This window comes from Gadus macrocephalus, chromosome 19, assembly GCF_031168955.1.
Source record: "Gadus macrocephalus chromosome 19, ASM3116895v1".
NCBI classification, from domain to species: domain Eukaryota; kingdom Metazoa; phylum Chordata; class Actinopteri; order Gadiformes; family Gadidae; genus Gadus; species Gadus macrocephalus.
The window spans coordinates 6,512,713-6,527,529 of NC_082400.1; the positions used below are offsets into that span (position 1 = coordinate 6,512,713).

The 14,817-nt window shown below is 45.9% G+C and overlaps 2 protein-coding genes across 2 annotated transcripts in view; one reads left to right on the forward strand and one right to left on the reverse strand.

The window, feature by feature from the left end:
* Positions 1 to 538: 538 nt before the first annotated feature.
* On the forward strand, positions 539 to 6,039 carry slc31a2 (solute carrier family 31 member 2). The gene is made up of 4 exons (XM_060037965.1): positions 539 to 789; positions 1,992 to 2,058; positions 3,717 to 3,951; positions 5,190 to 6,039. Exons 1-4 carry the CDS (start codon positions 784 to 786, stop codon positions 5,362 to 5,364), a joined length of 483 nt encoding a protein of 160 aa, XP_059893948.1. The 5' UTR covers positions 539 to 783; the 3' UTR covers positions 5,365 to 6,039.
* A 478-nt stretch (positions 6,040 to 6,517) lies between these two features.
* Positions 6,518 to 14,817, reverse strand: part of niban2a (niban apoptosis regulator 2a) — a 30,120-nt gene continuing 21,820 nt past the window's right edge. Inside the window, exons 7-14 of the mRNA XM_060037960.1 lie at positions 14,302 to 14,406; positions 13,767 to 13,929; positions 11,462 to 11,649; positions 10,888 to 11,043; positions 10,281 to 10,394; positions 9,775 to 9,882; positions 9,572 to 9,683; positions 6,518 to 8,976 (exon numbers count right to left, since the gene is read on the reverse strand). Of these exons, the coding sequence (XP_059893943.1) occupies positions 8,099 to 8,976; positions 9,572 to 9,683; positions 9,775 to 9,882; positions 10,281 to 10,394; positions 10,888 to 11,043; positions 11,462 to 11,649; positions 13,767 to 13,929; positions 14,302 to 14,406 (1,824 nt within the window). The 3' untranslated portion in view covers positions 6,518 to 8,098. The remainder of the gene's footprint in view (positions 8,977 to 9,571; positions 9,684 to 9,774; positions 9,883 to 10,280; positions 10,395 to 10,887; positions 11,044 to 11,461; positions 11,650 to 13,766; positions 13,930 to 14,301; positions 14,407 to 14,817) is intronic.

The window sequence follows — 14,817 nt, forward strand, 5'->3', positions numbered from 1 at the left end:
AGGTGGAGCGCGCCAATGTTATAGGCTGAGAGGCTGGCCCTGCCGGCGCGGGAACTTTAAAGGGTAACTCTGAGGATGTGGTTCTACTGCAAAATATAAAATAATATAATTAAATGTTATTGCAAATGCAATGGAATTGTAAGCGTAATAATAATCTGATGTAAATTTTTTTTAAATATATAAAATAATGTTATTCTATTAAATTGTATTCTTCTTTTATAACACCCTCTAAAGTGTTTTAGATTAAGGGCTATATCATGAGCACACATTGCAATACTAGCCCAGACCTTATTTTTCAGATACTTACCTTTATTTACTACCTTACTCTTGTGTATAATATGTAATTAAAGTAATTCTGATTCTGATTCTATTCGACCTGTTTCTGTAATGTGTCCTGCCTTTAAACCAGAGCGCGGTCATCATGCTCTGAGGCGGTCTACCCGCCATACCACCAGTTGACCGACAGAGGTCACCAGCGCGCCATGTGAAGAAAGAAATATGCATAAAAAAATACAGTCAGGGATTTTCCGGGCTGTCACGTGATCAAAATCCCAAGAAGCGACGATATACAACAGAGGCGTCAGCAGCGGCGCCTGACTGACAATCCATATGTCCCATGTTTCGGCGGAGGAGTAACATAGTTTCGATCTTGATATGAACTTATCTTGAAAGCGACGCCAACTTGCACCTGTGATCAAAGCGCTTTAAGTCGGAATGGAGTGTAGAACCGACAGCTGAAGACCCCCCGTTGATAAACAGGCGACTTTCTCCCCCTCAGCCGCGATGCAAGTGAGTCCTACTGTGCGAAATTGCAGCTGTTATAGACCTGGTATAAATTATATGAAGTATACTATCGGGTGTTTATTACCGAATGCTAAGTAACAACATATACAATGGTGCACCCGAAGATTTGTGCACTCAGGTCTGGTACATTTTCGCAGCCTTGCTAAATACAGGTCGGGCAGGAAAATTAGGAATTTGTGCAAATATGGGAGCTGCACTCCGTGGTGAATGTTTACCAATGTAGCCTCTTAAATATTCATCCGTATTCGCAGATTAATGTATATATGCTAATTTTAAGTTACCCTAGAAATGTGTTCGGTTGTCATTAAGTAGGCCAAAGTATACATTTCAGCACAGGCAACTCAAGATTGTTTGAGTAAGCCAACTGCTATCTTGAACTATTTATTTCTCTTAACCCGCCCATAGTTTCTCAAAGAAAGCCAATCTTAATACACTTTCATTCCTGACGTCTGAAGTGTTTCCTGACAGCAACAGGATCGATACCTATCCTGGTTTTAACCTTTGTGTCTTGAGAGTTGCCATCTGGTCTGTTAAATTATCAGATATCTATTATTATTTTATTTTTTTTGACCCCGTTAGGGCCCTTTGTTGGGACTGCTCGGTTGGCTTACACTCCCTACAATGGCATTTATTCAGGTTACTTCCCCATATTAACGTCATAGTCAAAAGATTTCAGATTGTCAAATTTCTGTAACTAAAGTTAACTAACTAAAGTTCAAAGTGACAGACACACTTTTTTTTCAGGAAGATGTATAGACCTACTTACTTAAGAATTAATACAAAATTAGTCTATATAACAACAGTGGAATATGAACAATGCTGAAATGCGTTGTCATATCTTACAAAAGGGCATGAAGGTGAGATAGTCAGTGTGGGAAATATCTTGAGATATTAACCAAATTTGAAGCATGGTGTTCTCTGGGCAGCTGTTCAGCTCTGACAATATGCCCCTTTGTATTCCCTATGGACGCTCTAGATAGAGGGCATTGCACATTTCTCTGTCTATCGCTCAGTCTCTGCCTCCCTCCCTCCCTGTTTCTGCTCCCTCTTTAACTGCTGTTGATAGACATGCATGCCACAGTATGTCTGTATGTCGCTCTCCTGGAGAGCCCGGCTCCATGCTTTAGAAAACAGATGTTCTAGTTGTAAGTTAAACGTGTCGCGGTGTGCTCTGTCTCCTTCCCTAGATGACATTTGATGCGTCCAGCAGTGTCACGCTCCTGTTTGACTTCTGGGCCGTCCAGAGCCCACCAGGTACGTGCTGATTTTCCCATCCATGGTTCCAAACATAGGTACCGTGGTTTCTGTAGTTCATAGTTACCGCGGTTTTGTTCTGGATGACAAAGCATTGTAACTAAGGTGATCTTGGATCCATCGGTCCTACTATGCTATAGCAGAATCTCTGATCCAGCAGTCCTACGATGTTATAGCAGAAAATCTGGGGGGAGAACGCACAGAGCCTGGGCCGGAAAGCAACAATCGCAAGGGGCGGAGCTACGCATGTTCACTTTTTCGCCCCGTTGATTTGCTACCGAAGATAACTCGTTGCGTGAGTGGACGTAGCTTTTTGAAGGGTGTTTTGAATAAGCGTACTTCTACAGTTTCCAGTCTACATGGATTTGAAACCTTTAAAGACACCAGTTTACTAGTGTTCGCCGAGATGGTGTTCAGCAATTACACACTTACAGATGCCCCTCTCAAGCCACATGATTGGTCGAAGCATCCATATAGCAAAATAAATAATTAACTTTGGTAACCAAGGCTTATTTCTATAGAATTAACTTTGGTAACCAAGGCTTCGTTCTGGATAACGAAGCCGTTGTACCTGTGGGCCCTGAAGGTCCAGGGCGCCTCGGCTAATTATCGTATTGATTCAGAGCTCCGTTCACCTGGTTGAGCCTCAACGCTGATGCATGTCAACAGCATCATTAGCCTAAAATAATGATGGAGGTGGCCTAAAGCAAGATGTCTGCTAATGCCAAACCCTGCATGAACTCTATCTGAATCCCCCGCAAGTCTCTTTGGATAATAGTGTCTGCTGCGAGCAGCTAAACGACTAAACGCTCCCTGCACAAAAGGGAGATTGCAGATTGAGATTCCATGTGGTCCGCTGTTAAAAGTGTGTGAACGTTAAATATGAAGTGCTTACCAATCATGTTCTTTGTACATTTGTGTTAGTACAAAGATCACGGTGGTGTCATGCATGACTATGACACACGCAACACACATGACTATGTGCTGTATAAGTGGAGCATGTGGTCACTCGAAGACACTGTGTGCCTAAAGTGACCTAATGCCTCACCACTCTAAGACTGGTGCACCTACGATACCTTAAACATAGTCTATGGCGAGGGCTGTGTGGGATACCCGTACCTTTGGGCTAGGGCAGGGCAGGGCGTTAGAGGGGAACACGTTGTCGGAGTTGTGGTCCCTGCCGTCACTGTCTGCAAAGCAACGGGTGATTGTTAAAGTTGTTTATGTCACTATGATCCTGTTTGGACCTGTCCCACTGGAGCATAAAAGTGTGGATAACAAGCAGGCGAAGCTCTATGCATGAATACTGATAAACTGTTTTCTGTTTAAATGAGCCCTGTAAACACGCTACTAGGCTATCCTTCTCCGTCACGTGCGTAAAATATAATCACCAAGAAATGTAGAAGAGGTGTTTCATAGCAGTCTAGTGTAAAGACTGTCCGCAGGCATCTATGGTCCTCATGTTTGTTTTTCTGTATTTGTTTGCTGCAAACCAGCTTGTACTTAAGGCTATGTTGTATCAAACAAAGATTGCGTCAGATTACTCGAAAAGGCTGCAGAGTCTGAGCAATTAACCTTCATAGCCCTAGAGTTTAACTACATGACGTGTTTGTTTTATAGTACATGACATCTTTTCTTGTGTGTGTGTGTGTGTGTAGGGATGGTGTTGTCAGTGCTGGTGGTGTGCCTGTTCACAGTCTTCTTTGAGTTCCTGAAGATGTGGAGGATCTGGTTGGGGAGCCCCCTCTCCAGCACCAAGTGCTTCAGGCCCAGCTACCCCCAACCCTGCGACGGCAGCCCCGGGGAGTGCATCTCGGTGCTGGCCCCGGGCCGCTCCCAGTCCTCCCTGGCCCCCATACAGCCCCCTGCGGACACGCCTGTCATCGCCAACGGGTAGGGAGCATGGATAGGGTGGAAAGCGGGAGCGATGGGGCCTAAAAAAAAAGATATTTTTTTGTTTGCGATCTCGGAGCATCGGATGCGTTTTTATGGCGGCCAGCTTATGGGGCGGGCAGCTAGCGGATCGTGAGGAAAGATCAGATGAATGTGATCATTTATGTTTCGGCCTTGACTCGTTGATGCAACCTGTAAGGAGCAGGTAGGGGTTAGACTGTGGATACAGGACGTTAAGGAGCAGGTAGGGGTTAGACTGTGGATACAGGACGTTAAGGAGCAGGTAGGGGTTAGACGGTGAATACAGGTCATTAAGGAGCAGGTAGGGGTTAGACGGTGAATACAGGTCATTAAGGAGCAGGTAGGGGTTAGACGGTGAATACAGGTCATTAAGGAGCAGGTAGGGGTTAGACGGTGAATACAGGACGTTAAGGAGCAGGTAGGGGTTAGACGGTGAATACAGGACGTTAAGGAGCAGGTAGGGGTTAGACGGTGAATACAGGTCATTAAGGAGCAGGTAGGGGTTAGACGGTGAACTCAGAAACAGGCCATTATGGAGCAGGCCGGGGATAGACGGTGTGTCTATTGAGACAGGTCCTTAAGGGCAAGGTTCCCACGTGTCCTAGAAAACCTGCTTTTTGATAAATGTCATGAAAGGGAAAGGAATGAAAGGAATTTTTGCAGATGGTAGCAATGCTCATTCTTTTTTTCAACTAATAGGATTAGCTAATGTGTTTCGTAACATGTTTACCTTCATGCCTGGCCGTCAACCGCCTCAATAAGGGATCCTTCTGTTGAATCCAGACACAGCTCAATATTTGCTGTTCGTTCTGAATAAATAAAGGGCGTGATGTGCGCCTAGTTTTCTTCAAATGTTAAAAAACTATGAACAACAAAGAAGTTTAATAAATATTGCCTGCTTCATAACTTGGGCACGTGAGCGAACGAGAGGTATGTGAAGGACATTTGCAGAGACAGCTTGTTAAGGAAGGGTTAGACAGAGGGGAGCAGATAAGGGTTAGACAGTGAATACAGAGACAAGGCATTCAGTAGCAGATAAGGGTTCAACAGTGAATACACGGACAAGGCATTAAGTAGCAGATAAGACATCGACAGTGAATACAGAGACCAGTCATTAAGGTGGTCCTATTGACTGTGATTAGATACATGTCATTAATTAGCTGCCAGGGGTATAAAGTAAATATCAGGCTAACTATTGTGTTTTCAATCTTCTGCAGGTGGATGCTACACAGCGTCCAGACAGCTCTCCATGTTCTCCAGGTGGCCATGAGCTACATGCTAATGCTATGTGTCATGTCCTACAATGTATGGATCTTTCTGGGTGTCCTGTTTGGCGCAGGCCTAGGCTACTTCCTGGCCTACCCTTTAATCGGACGGATCTCAACCACCTGAACTACCTGGGCTAATTCCTGGGCTAAAATTTAACTTGACAGATCCACAGTTGGAACTTTTGCGGTGTGGCTTGGGCTTATTCCTGGATCCACCCTGGATTTTAAAACTGAGCAGAAAGGTTTACTGTAGGTTGGTTTGTCAAGTATTTTCTTGATCGGGAATACGAGACGATGAAATAGAGAATCCAGTTGCCATTTAGGGTTGTGAATTTTTCTGAATTTCTCTTAATTATTTTTTTTAAATCATAGTCTTTACTACACTTCTGTCGTGTAGAACGATAGTTGATAGAATTACTTTTCCTCAATCACTGAATCATTTTTAAAAATATTATTTTACTAACATGGCGATATCTACGCATACAGCGTAGGCCTAGTACAGAACTACATTTTGTATGTTAGTTTTATGTGCACAAGCTGATGACTGGACCGTCATGATGCACCAATGGATCACTACTGTTAGTAGTTAGGGCAACAGCAAAGCCCTCTGGGTCTGACCTTTGTTACCCAGGTAGCCCTGGCCTGGGAACATGAATGAGGGGATAGCCTGACTTGCACCTGCTAGATTTCCATGAAAAAAGGAGTGTGCGTGAATGTAGGATGTTTGTTTTAATGATCCTACCAATGCCCGATCAGTGTTTTTAATGATTTTTTAAAATAAAAACTTTTTTTTGATGCAGTTTTTAATATCTTCTTTCAAGTTTCTCTTTTCCATGTTTGGGTAGAAACTTGACCGCAGCTTTGAAGCTGTTTCATGTCATCTTAAAATATAGATTTTAAGGGTTTTTTTCTGAAAATATTTGATATGCACATTTGAACAGTGACAGTGGGGAAACTTCAATGTAATATAAATATAAATATTAAACAACTAATAAGTAGCAGGCTATAGGACCACTGAACACGTGATCGAAAGTCTTGTGAACGGCCAGGAACACGGTAGGTCTCTGCACCCACAAGGTTCAGCTGCACTGTGTTGTATAAAGATATAGGCCCTCAGTCCCACGTTTGGGTTGTCTTTATTGACTTGGTATAGATTGTGTCAACATGGTACATAATATCAGGCCAACCTATGAAGGAACAAGGAGATGAGCATATGTAAATTCAGGAAGATATTTGTGCTTCCATAAGATACTGGGCTGTAACTTGAGGCAGTAAAGTTGCTGCTATCGGTATGTTTATTCCATTAATACATAATTATGTAATGCAATTCATCCATACATGTACAATGAATACGATCGAAATCAACAAAGGCAAAGAGAAGTGACATGGACAGAAGAGAGAGACCTCCACTGTATAATTTATATAATAAATAAACAAGTTAACGAGTCATCAGTTATTTATGCAAGCTCATAATCACAAAGTATAGTTTCCAATGGGTTATCAGGAAGTCTTTCAAATCAAGAGGGAAGTTGTTTGAGGGAATTGAAACCTGTGTCTAAAGCTGTGATGAATGACGTAACAGTCGGTTATACAAAACCATTTACACCCAGTTTTCCTGCATAGACAATAACAAGGCCAGTAGAAAGATCTTAAAAAGTGTCTTCCACACAAAGAGGAGTCTCTTAAGGGGACAAAATGGATGGAAATGTACAATTTCCCCTGCAAGTAACGCTATTACAGAATGATTATGTTAAACCCGCCTCAGAACGAGAAAAGCCAGTAGTAGATGACAGACAAAATGGAGAGCTACAGCTAATAGCTCCAGCGCCTCCTGTTGGTTCACACCGGGGATAACCATCCTCATCTTCCTTTAGTTATTTATCCATCACTTTTATCCTTTCAAAGTTCACCATTGAAATTTAATAAAACAATTTACCAGTAATTGACCAGTAATTAGTCACAAACACAGGGTTGATTATTGAGCGTGAAAATGTGCTTGCCATATAGTTCCAGTTACAAATCATTGTGTGTGCTTTGCTAGTAATTCATCTTACAAAACAACTAGATTCACATGACCCCCTGTCCTAACTTGAAGTTCAATATCAACTCATCCCTTAAATGCCTCTTTTTCACTGCGTCCTTTATCGTTGACTAATGAACATTTAGTCAAACACATCCCTCTACCCTAACCGCACTCACTCCATATAAAGCACTAAGCAGTCATTTCAATACAATCCGACCACAATCACATCAACAATGTGTCGATACTCGAACAGGAGGCAACTTAAAGTCACAGCGAGGGGGAAATGATACCAACAGAAAGCCGTACGTTTAGTAGAATATATATCATACACCCTAAGGATCAGACGAAAGAAACTTTGAAAATGTATTTGAAACCTAATAGTGAGAGATCCCTCTATGACTGCTTTGTTCGACGCCGTTAAGAGGCCTTTTTGGAACATTGCTCACCATGTTAGCTGTCCACACAGGATGTAGATACTCTCATATGCCACTAGGCTCACTTGTACACCTGCTGTTTACGCTGCTAACTATCAGCCAATCAGCTGGCAGTATATATATTAAATCCCTGTACTGTCGTTGAAAGTACTTTTATAAAGGAAACTTAAAAGGTTTCTGAAATGCTAAGTATTTAAAGATTCTAACAGTAGATACCACATCAGATGTAATTGAATTCCAAGTGAAGCATTTAGTGTTATAAATAAGACAAACGTTTGTACGATTTCAAAACCTAGAAATGTAGCCACGCATAGTTTTGAAAGATAAGACTGAAGATATATGCAAATTAAAGTCCTTGCTTAGGATTTACCTTTTTTGATGAAAGGTAATTAATGAATTTCTTAAATTTCACAAACGACGTCGGAGATTTGCACAGCTACCTTCTCCCCAAAGTTTTCCACCTCTTCGCCATTTCCGTCCCCTCCTGTCAGACCGTTTCTGATTGGCTGGGGGCCTACCTCGTTCAAACCCTCATTGGTCTTCGACGAAGTTTGCCCCAAATCGGCCTCTAAATCCGTGTCCTTCCCGCCTTCCTGCACGGCGAGATCTATTTCCTGTATGGCCTGCTCGATGTCGGTCACTTCCTGTTTCCTGTCTTTTCCCATGAGCCTCTTCATCATGTCCTGCGGCGAGACCCTCCGCTGGTCACCCCCCTCCACCAGGGTGGTCACCGACCTCACCTCCTCCACCGAACCGTCCTCCAATAGGACGGTAGCCGACACCGGCTCCGCCCCGTTGGTCCCGCCCTCCTCCGCCTCCGGGTGCTCCACCTCCACCACGGGGTTGATCAGACCCCGGATCTCGTGCACGCTGTCGGGGGACTTGGGGGTCCGGGGAAGCATCCTGGCCTCGTCGTCGTCGTCGTCTTCCTCCCCCTCCGTCCCTGGTTTGCAGCGCATGCCGTAGTCCTCGCCTTCCTCCTCCGGGATGCCCTCCACGCCGGGCACCTCCATGCAGGACTCGTAGGCCAGGGGGACCCCGTCCAGCTGGATCATGGACACCACCTGCCGCCGCCTCTTGGCCGCCGCCAGCCCGCCCCGGGGGCCCTCGTCCTGGGCCCCGCCCTCCCCCTCCCCCTCCGGGTCGTCCGGGGAGAACTTGGTGGACCAGTCCACCGAGGGCGACTCCCCCAGCAGGTGCAGGTTGGGGTCGCTGTTGGTCAGCACCATGCTGTCCCGGTACAGGTTGTGGCGCCGCTGCACCGCCGCCTCCTTCACCGCTGTGGGGGAGAGAGGGGGATGGAGGGGGGGAGAGGGGAGAGGAGAGAGGTTGAAAAAGGGGGGAGGGGGGAGAGGGAGAGGGGGGGAGAGGGGAGAGGGGAAAGAGGGGGGAAGGGAGAGAGGGGGAGAGGGGGAGAGGAGGGAGAGAGGGGGATGGAGGGGGGAGAGAAGGGGAGAGAGGGGAGCGCAAGGGAGGAGAAGAGGGTTAGTGACTAGGTTGATGGAATGGAAAAAAAAAAAATTCCTTCGTATAAATGACTTGCGAGCTGCCAAGATTAAAAGCCAAACTACGACCACCACAGGAAAATCCCGGCCGTCAATAAGAGAATCATTGGGGAAATGGCAAATTAAATGGGGCTGAATGTCGGTCCACTTAGATTTTATGGATGCAATGCGGTCTTTTGGTGGGGCGTATTGGAATGTGGGGATGTGTCCGCCAAACAGGAAATGATCCCATCATTAAGGGTAGCATATGCAAGTGCAGAGATTGCGTTTGTTTGTGCCTTGTTGTGTATCTGTGTATGTGCATGTGTGCTTGTGTTTGCGTACCTGTGTGTGTGTGTGCGTGTGTATGTGTCGTGCATGCGTGCTCACCCATCATGATGTCCTTGGTGACAGAGTGCAGCACCACCTCCTCAAAGACGTTCTCCACCAATAGAAAGCGAGAGAAGTCCTCAAAGATGAGCTCCTTGAATTTAGGAAGCTCCTGCAGACGGGGAACATGAATCAAACCACGAGTTAGTGGTCGAGGGTTAAGCTAACATTGACATAAGAGGACTATGAAGACTGGAACTCACAGCAGTGCAGGAGGGAGACAGATGTTTGAGCATGTAGGGGATGATGATCTGCAGCAGAGCTTCTCGGAAGAACTTCTTGCGCACCGTGCTGCTGTCGTAGTCGTATTTCTGTACGGCACACACACACACACACACACACACACACACACACACACACACACACACACACACACACACACACACACACACACACACACACACACACACACACACACACACACACACACACACACACACACACAGTGTGAATGGATTTACTGAAGAAGCCTGTCTGACTTCATAGCTCCGTCAAAGCTCATAGATCAGTCTTTCTAAATGTCTTTCTAAGTTTATATCGGTGTCTCCATCTATGTCCAATTGTCTGTGCATCTCTCTGATTAGCCGTCCGTACGTCCGTCTATCCATCTATCTATTCGTCCCTCTGAAGCCTCCCTGCCTCAGCACCATCCCATCAGTCAGTTGCCTGGCAACCCAGCAGAACCTCCTGAGCCCACTCTCTCTCGTACCTTCAGCACCCGGTCCTCACACTTCTGGATGGTCTTACACAGGTCCTCGTCCCCCTGGCCCTCCAGGGACTGGTTCAGCAGCTGCTCAAACGTGTACACCGCGTTGTCCATTTGCTGAAAAGAGGAGAGGTTCAGACCACGATGAGATGTTCTTCATTAATCTCAGACACGAGATTGAGGTGTAACAGCAGAAAGGACAGGACAGTAATCAGAGTAAAAATGCAAAAAAAATTGTAAGGTAGATATACATGTGGAAAGATGTAGTATAGCATAAGAACTACAAAGCCAAAGTGTTAAAAATAGTAACTGCACTTATACAGATTAAATATTTTGTATCCATGAATTTATCACTTCAATTGTATAAAGCGTCCACCTTCATTGCAGGCTTTAAAAAATATTTATATATCATTAACACGTTGCAGTACTCATCATGACCACCAGGTGGGAGTAGAGTCAGTGGCGCCGTTGTGTGTGTGTGTGTGTGGCGGTAAACCGACGCAAAAGTAATGGTACTCTAGTACGACCACACCTTTTAACCAAATAACCAGTTCCATGAGCTATTTTATCATCGACTCATGTACGCAGCAGAGCGACAGTGTCAGGTCACCTCTCTCATCAGGATCTGGGCTCTCTGGACGAACACGGAGGGGCTGGAGACGTCGAAGCGCTGCTGCAGTCCGTCCAGGTTCAGCTGCTCCACCTCCTCATAGCAGCTCTGCATCTTCACCGGGTGGAAGGCCAGCATGGACAGCCTCTCCATTTGCTGTGGTGGGAGGAGAGGGAGAGAGAGAGAGAGAGAGAGGGAGGGAGGGAGGAAGGGAGGAAGGGGAGAGGTAGGGGGGAGGGGAAGGCAATAAGGAAAGAATGAAGGAGTCAGTGATGATGGGAGATGAACGGTGTTGGGAGAGCACCAGAGCATGCGCAGTAGGCGATCCTCCCTGGTTATTAAAACACAGTCTCACATTGAACCAAGATTGCATCGAGGGAAAGAGAGACAGGTATTGGCAGACAGACAGATAGATGATAGATACACACACAGAAAGACAGATTGACCCACAGACAGAGGGACGGACCGATACATGAGGCGATAAATATATAGCAACGGAAAGATAGATCAACAGACAGACACAGACAGACAGACACAGATAGAAGATCTCGTATTGGATAAGACGTGAGCCCACCTCTCCCAGCAGCTCCTTGCCTCCTCCGTTCAGGGTGTTCTTGCTGACCTCCACCAGCTCCCTGGAGAAGACGTCCCTGACCTCCGAGAAGCCCCTGCTGGTGGGTTCCATCAGAGCCTCCAGGATGGAGTCCACGTACGGCTTCACACTGGCCAGCAGGAGCTGCTCCGCCCTGGGCAGCACCAGCGCTGCAGAGGAGGGGTGGAGGGGTTAGCTGACTAGGGCTAATGGAAAGGTTGTTCGCCGATTAGCGAACAGACAGCCAATGGAATGGCTCCTAGCTCACTAGCTTCCTGATATTATAATGCCCTAACCCGACCTGCAAGTTAAGGTCACGCGTCTTAATTTTCCGTAAGTCCTTTTGTACAGCATTCTAACCCTAACTGTTGGGTGTCAACGTCATTCTGATCCCCTTGACTTAAGTGCGTGGATACACACATGTACGTAAGCAAACAAACACAAACAACACATGAAGGACGTGCTGGCGTAATGTTTCCTACACAGCGTCTTAGATCTTCTTACTGCATGGGTGTGTTTATGTGTGTGTGTTTGTGTGTGTGTGTGTGTGTGTGTGTGTGTGTGTGTGTGTGTGTGTGTGTGTGTGTGTGTGTGTGTGTGTGTGTGTGTGTGTGTGTGTGTGCGTGTTGGACTACAGTGGCAGCAATGGAATGTAGTCGTTCTACCTCAGTTCCCAGCGAAACAAAGCCACAGATAGAGGGAGGGAGAAACAACAGCCAACATCACCGCCAACTAAGTACAACTTTATGATTCACACGGCGGCGGACAAAGAGCTGGTGATGGCTCGGAGCTTAAGAAAGACGAAGAGGGAGAGTAAGACGATGAGAAACAAAGTGAGTACAGTAATAGGAAACAAGACTTAAGTGGATGTGATCATAGGAAAACACAACAAGGTCAAAGTTCATAAGTGTGGGCGGGATTGGCTCTTTTGAGAGCAGTGTTTCATGACGATGGAAATGGACATTGAGACACATCTCCAGAGCATGGTGTTGATGTCTTGGACATGATGGCTACAGACAGAGAAGGAGGTCAAAACTTGTGTGTTTGATCTATTTTACTGTGACTTGTCTGCCCTTTTTTGCAACTTGGGACTCCTAGCGAACTTGGTTAGGAGCGGTCACTCCTTTGGAGTTCCTTCCCTCTTTCCCTCTTCCCCTCTGGACTTTCTGGAAGCTTCTCCCTGTCCGTCTTAGGTGTAAGGGTAGGGAGGCGTGGCCTATAAGACTGGAACTATGATTAATGCGACTTGGCTTGACATGAGAGATATTTCACTGTAATCTTAATCCTTTCTTTCTGCACTTTTTATTGACTTTTTATCATTTAAAAATCTGCTTTGGAAATGCATATGTTTATTTTCCATGCCAATGAAGCTCTTTGAATTTAATTGATTTGAATTGAGAGAGAGAATGAGAAAGAGACATAGTCAGAGAGAGAGAAACTGAGACAGAGAGAGAGAGAGCAGGAGAGAGACAGGGATGGAGACAGAGACACAAAACAGGAAACAGGAAACAGACACAGGAGTCTGACTCTGTTGGGCTTAGTCACCATGTCAGCACTGCACTCCACACACAACAGCCAAACAAAATCCCCCATGGACACCCGATACGGTCCCTAACTTGAGTTAGAGAACATTTCAGTGACAGGTTGCTCTGCTTTAGCTCCACTTTGCCTCGGAGTGCTGTAACCGGCAGCCATATTGGAAAGGTCCGGTGTGGCTTGATGTCAGACAGCTCAACACACGGGAACAAGCGACCCAGATGGTGATGATGACACAGCGTGTCACTTGACTCCAGACTGCAGAGGGTGTGATAGGTGGGTGTGGTTCTTCTTTAATGTCTATGTTTCTCTGTCTGTCTGTCAGTGACACTCTCTGTCTTTGTCCGTTTGTGTATGTCCCTCTCCCTTTCTCTTCTTGTTTCTTTCTGTTTCTGTCTGTCTGTCTTTATTTCAGTCTTTGTCTCTCTCTATTTGTCTGTCTCTTGTCCCTTGTCTCCTGTCCCTGTCTCTTGTCCCTTGTCTCCTGTCCCTGTCTCCTGTCTCCCGTCTCCGTCTCTGTCTCTGTTTCTGTCTCCTGTCTCAGTCTCCGTCTCTCTCTCCGTCTCTCTCTCCGTCTCTCTCCCTTCTTTTTCTCTCTCTGTCTTTCTCTGTATCTCTCTCTCTATATATATAATGCATTTTATTTTTAAGTTTAAATGAATTCAAGTCTCTTCTCAGTACTTCTCATCCCCTCCCTCCCCTCCCCTCCCCTCCCTTCCCCCTTCTCCCTCTCCTCCCCCCCCCCTCCTACCTCTCATCTTCCCCTGGACGTGGTCCTTGGAGGCGATGATCTGGTCCATGTCGGTCCGCAGCCCCGCGTCCAACGCGGGCCTCTGGACCTCGCAGCTCTGGACCAGCGCCTCATAGTGGGCCCTGGTGTGGCGCAGCACCTGCTTGTACAGCGCGTCGGAGATCTGGAGGAGGGGAGGAGGCGGGGTCACGTTCAGCGTGGTCCCAACACAGGCGTGTGTACATGGACGCCTGTCCAACCATGAGCTGCTGCGCAACAGATGGTTCAGTCTCACACAACATACACCTGTGGGCCTATTTGGGCAGTTTAAATCAGATCATCATAGATCCTATGGTGTCCTGTACACTGAGCAGATATTGTTCTTCATCATGAGAAAAGTCTTGGAACAAAATGTATTTATTTGTTAATATTGACCCTAGAAGTAAGACATGATTTTCACTTGGTTTTAGTTCACACATGACATTGTTACATGTAAAGGTCAACAGAATTTGTAAATAACTCGTGTTTGAACTATAATGTTGTTGTCGATGTTTACCAGCATCCAGTGTCTCTGTTTCTGCTGAAGCTTCCCTTTGAGTCTGTGAGCGATCAGACTCCTCATCTCTGGATGGAGAGTCTCCATCACCAGGTTAGCTAGGATCTGCACACACACACACACAACCACACGCATACACACACAGATGCAGAGAGTGAGACACACACACATGCACACAGTTAGAGAGAGACAACACACACACACACACACACACACACACACACACACACACACACACACACACACACACACACACACACACACACACACACACACACACACACACACACATACACACAAAAACACAGTATTACAATCATGGAAAAATAAGAATCAGAATGTTTAATCTGCACAATTTGCTCGGTCAAAAAAAACAACTGTGTATTTCAGTGTGTCTGTGTAGACCTAGTACCTTGTGTTGTGTACATTTCCAAATACAAACACAAATACACCAAAGCTGAAGGTACCGATTAGACATCGAGTCACTGAACAGTTTTTTGATAACACTGCCAATGT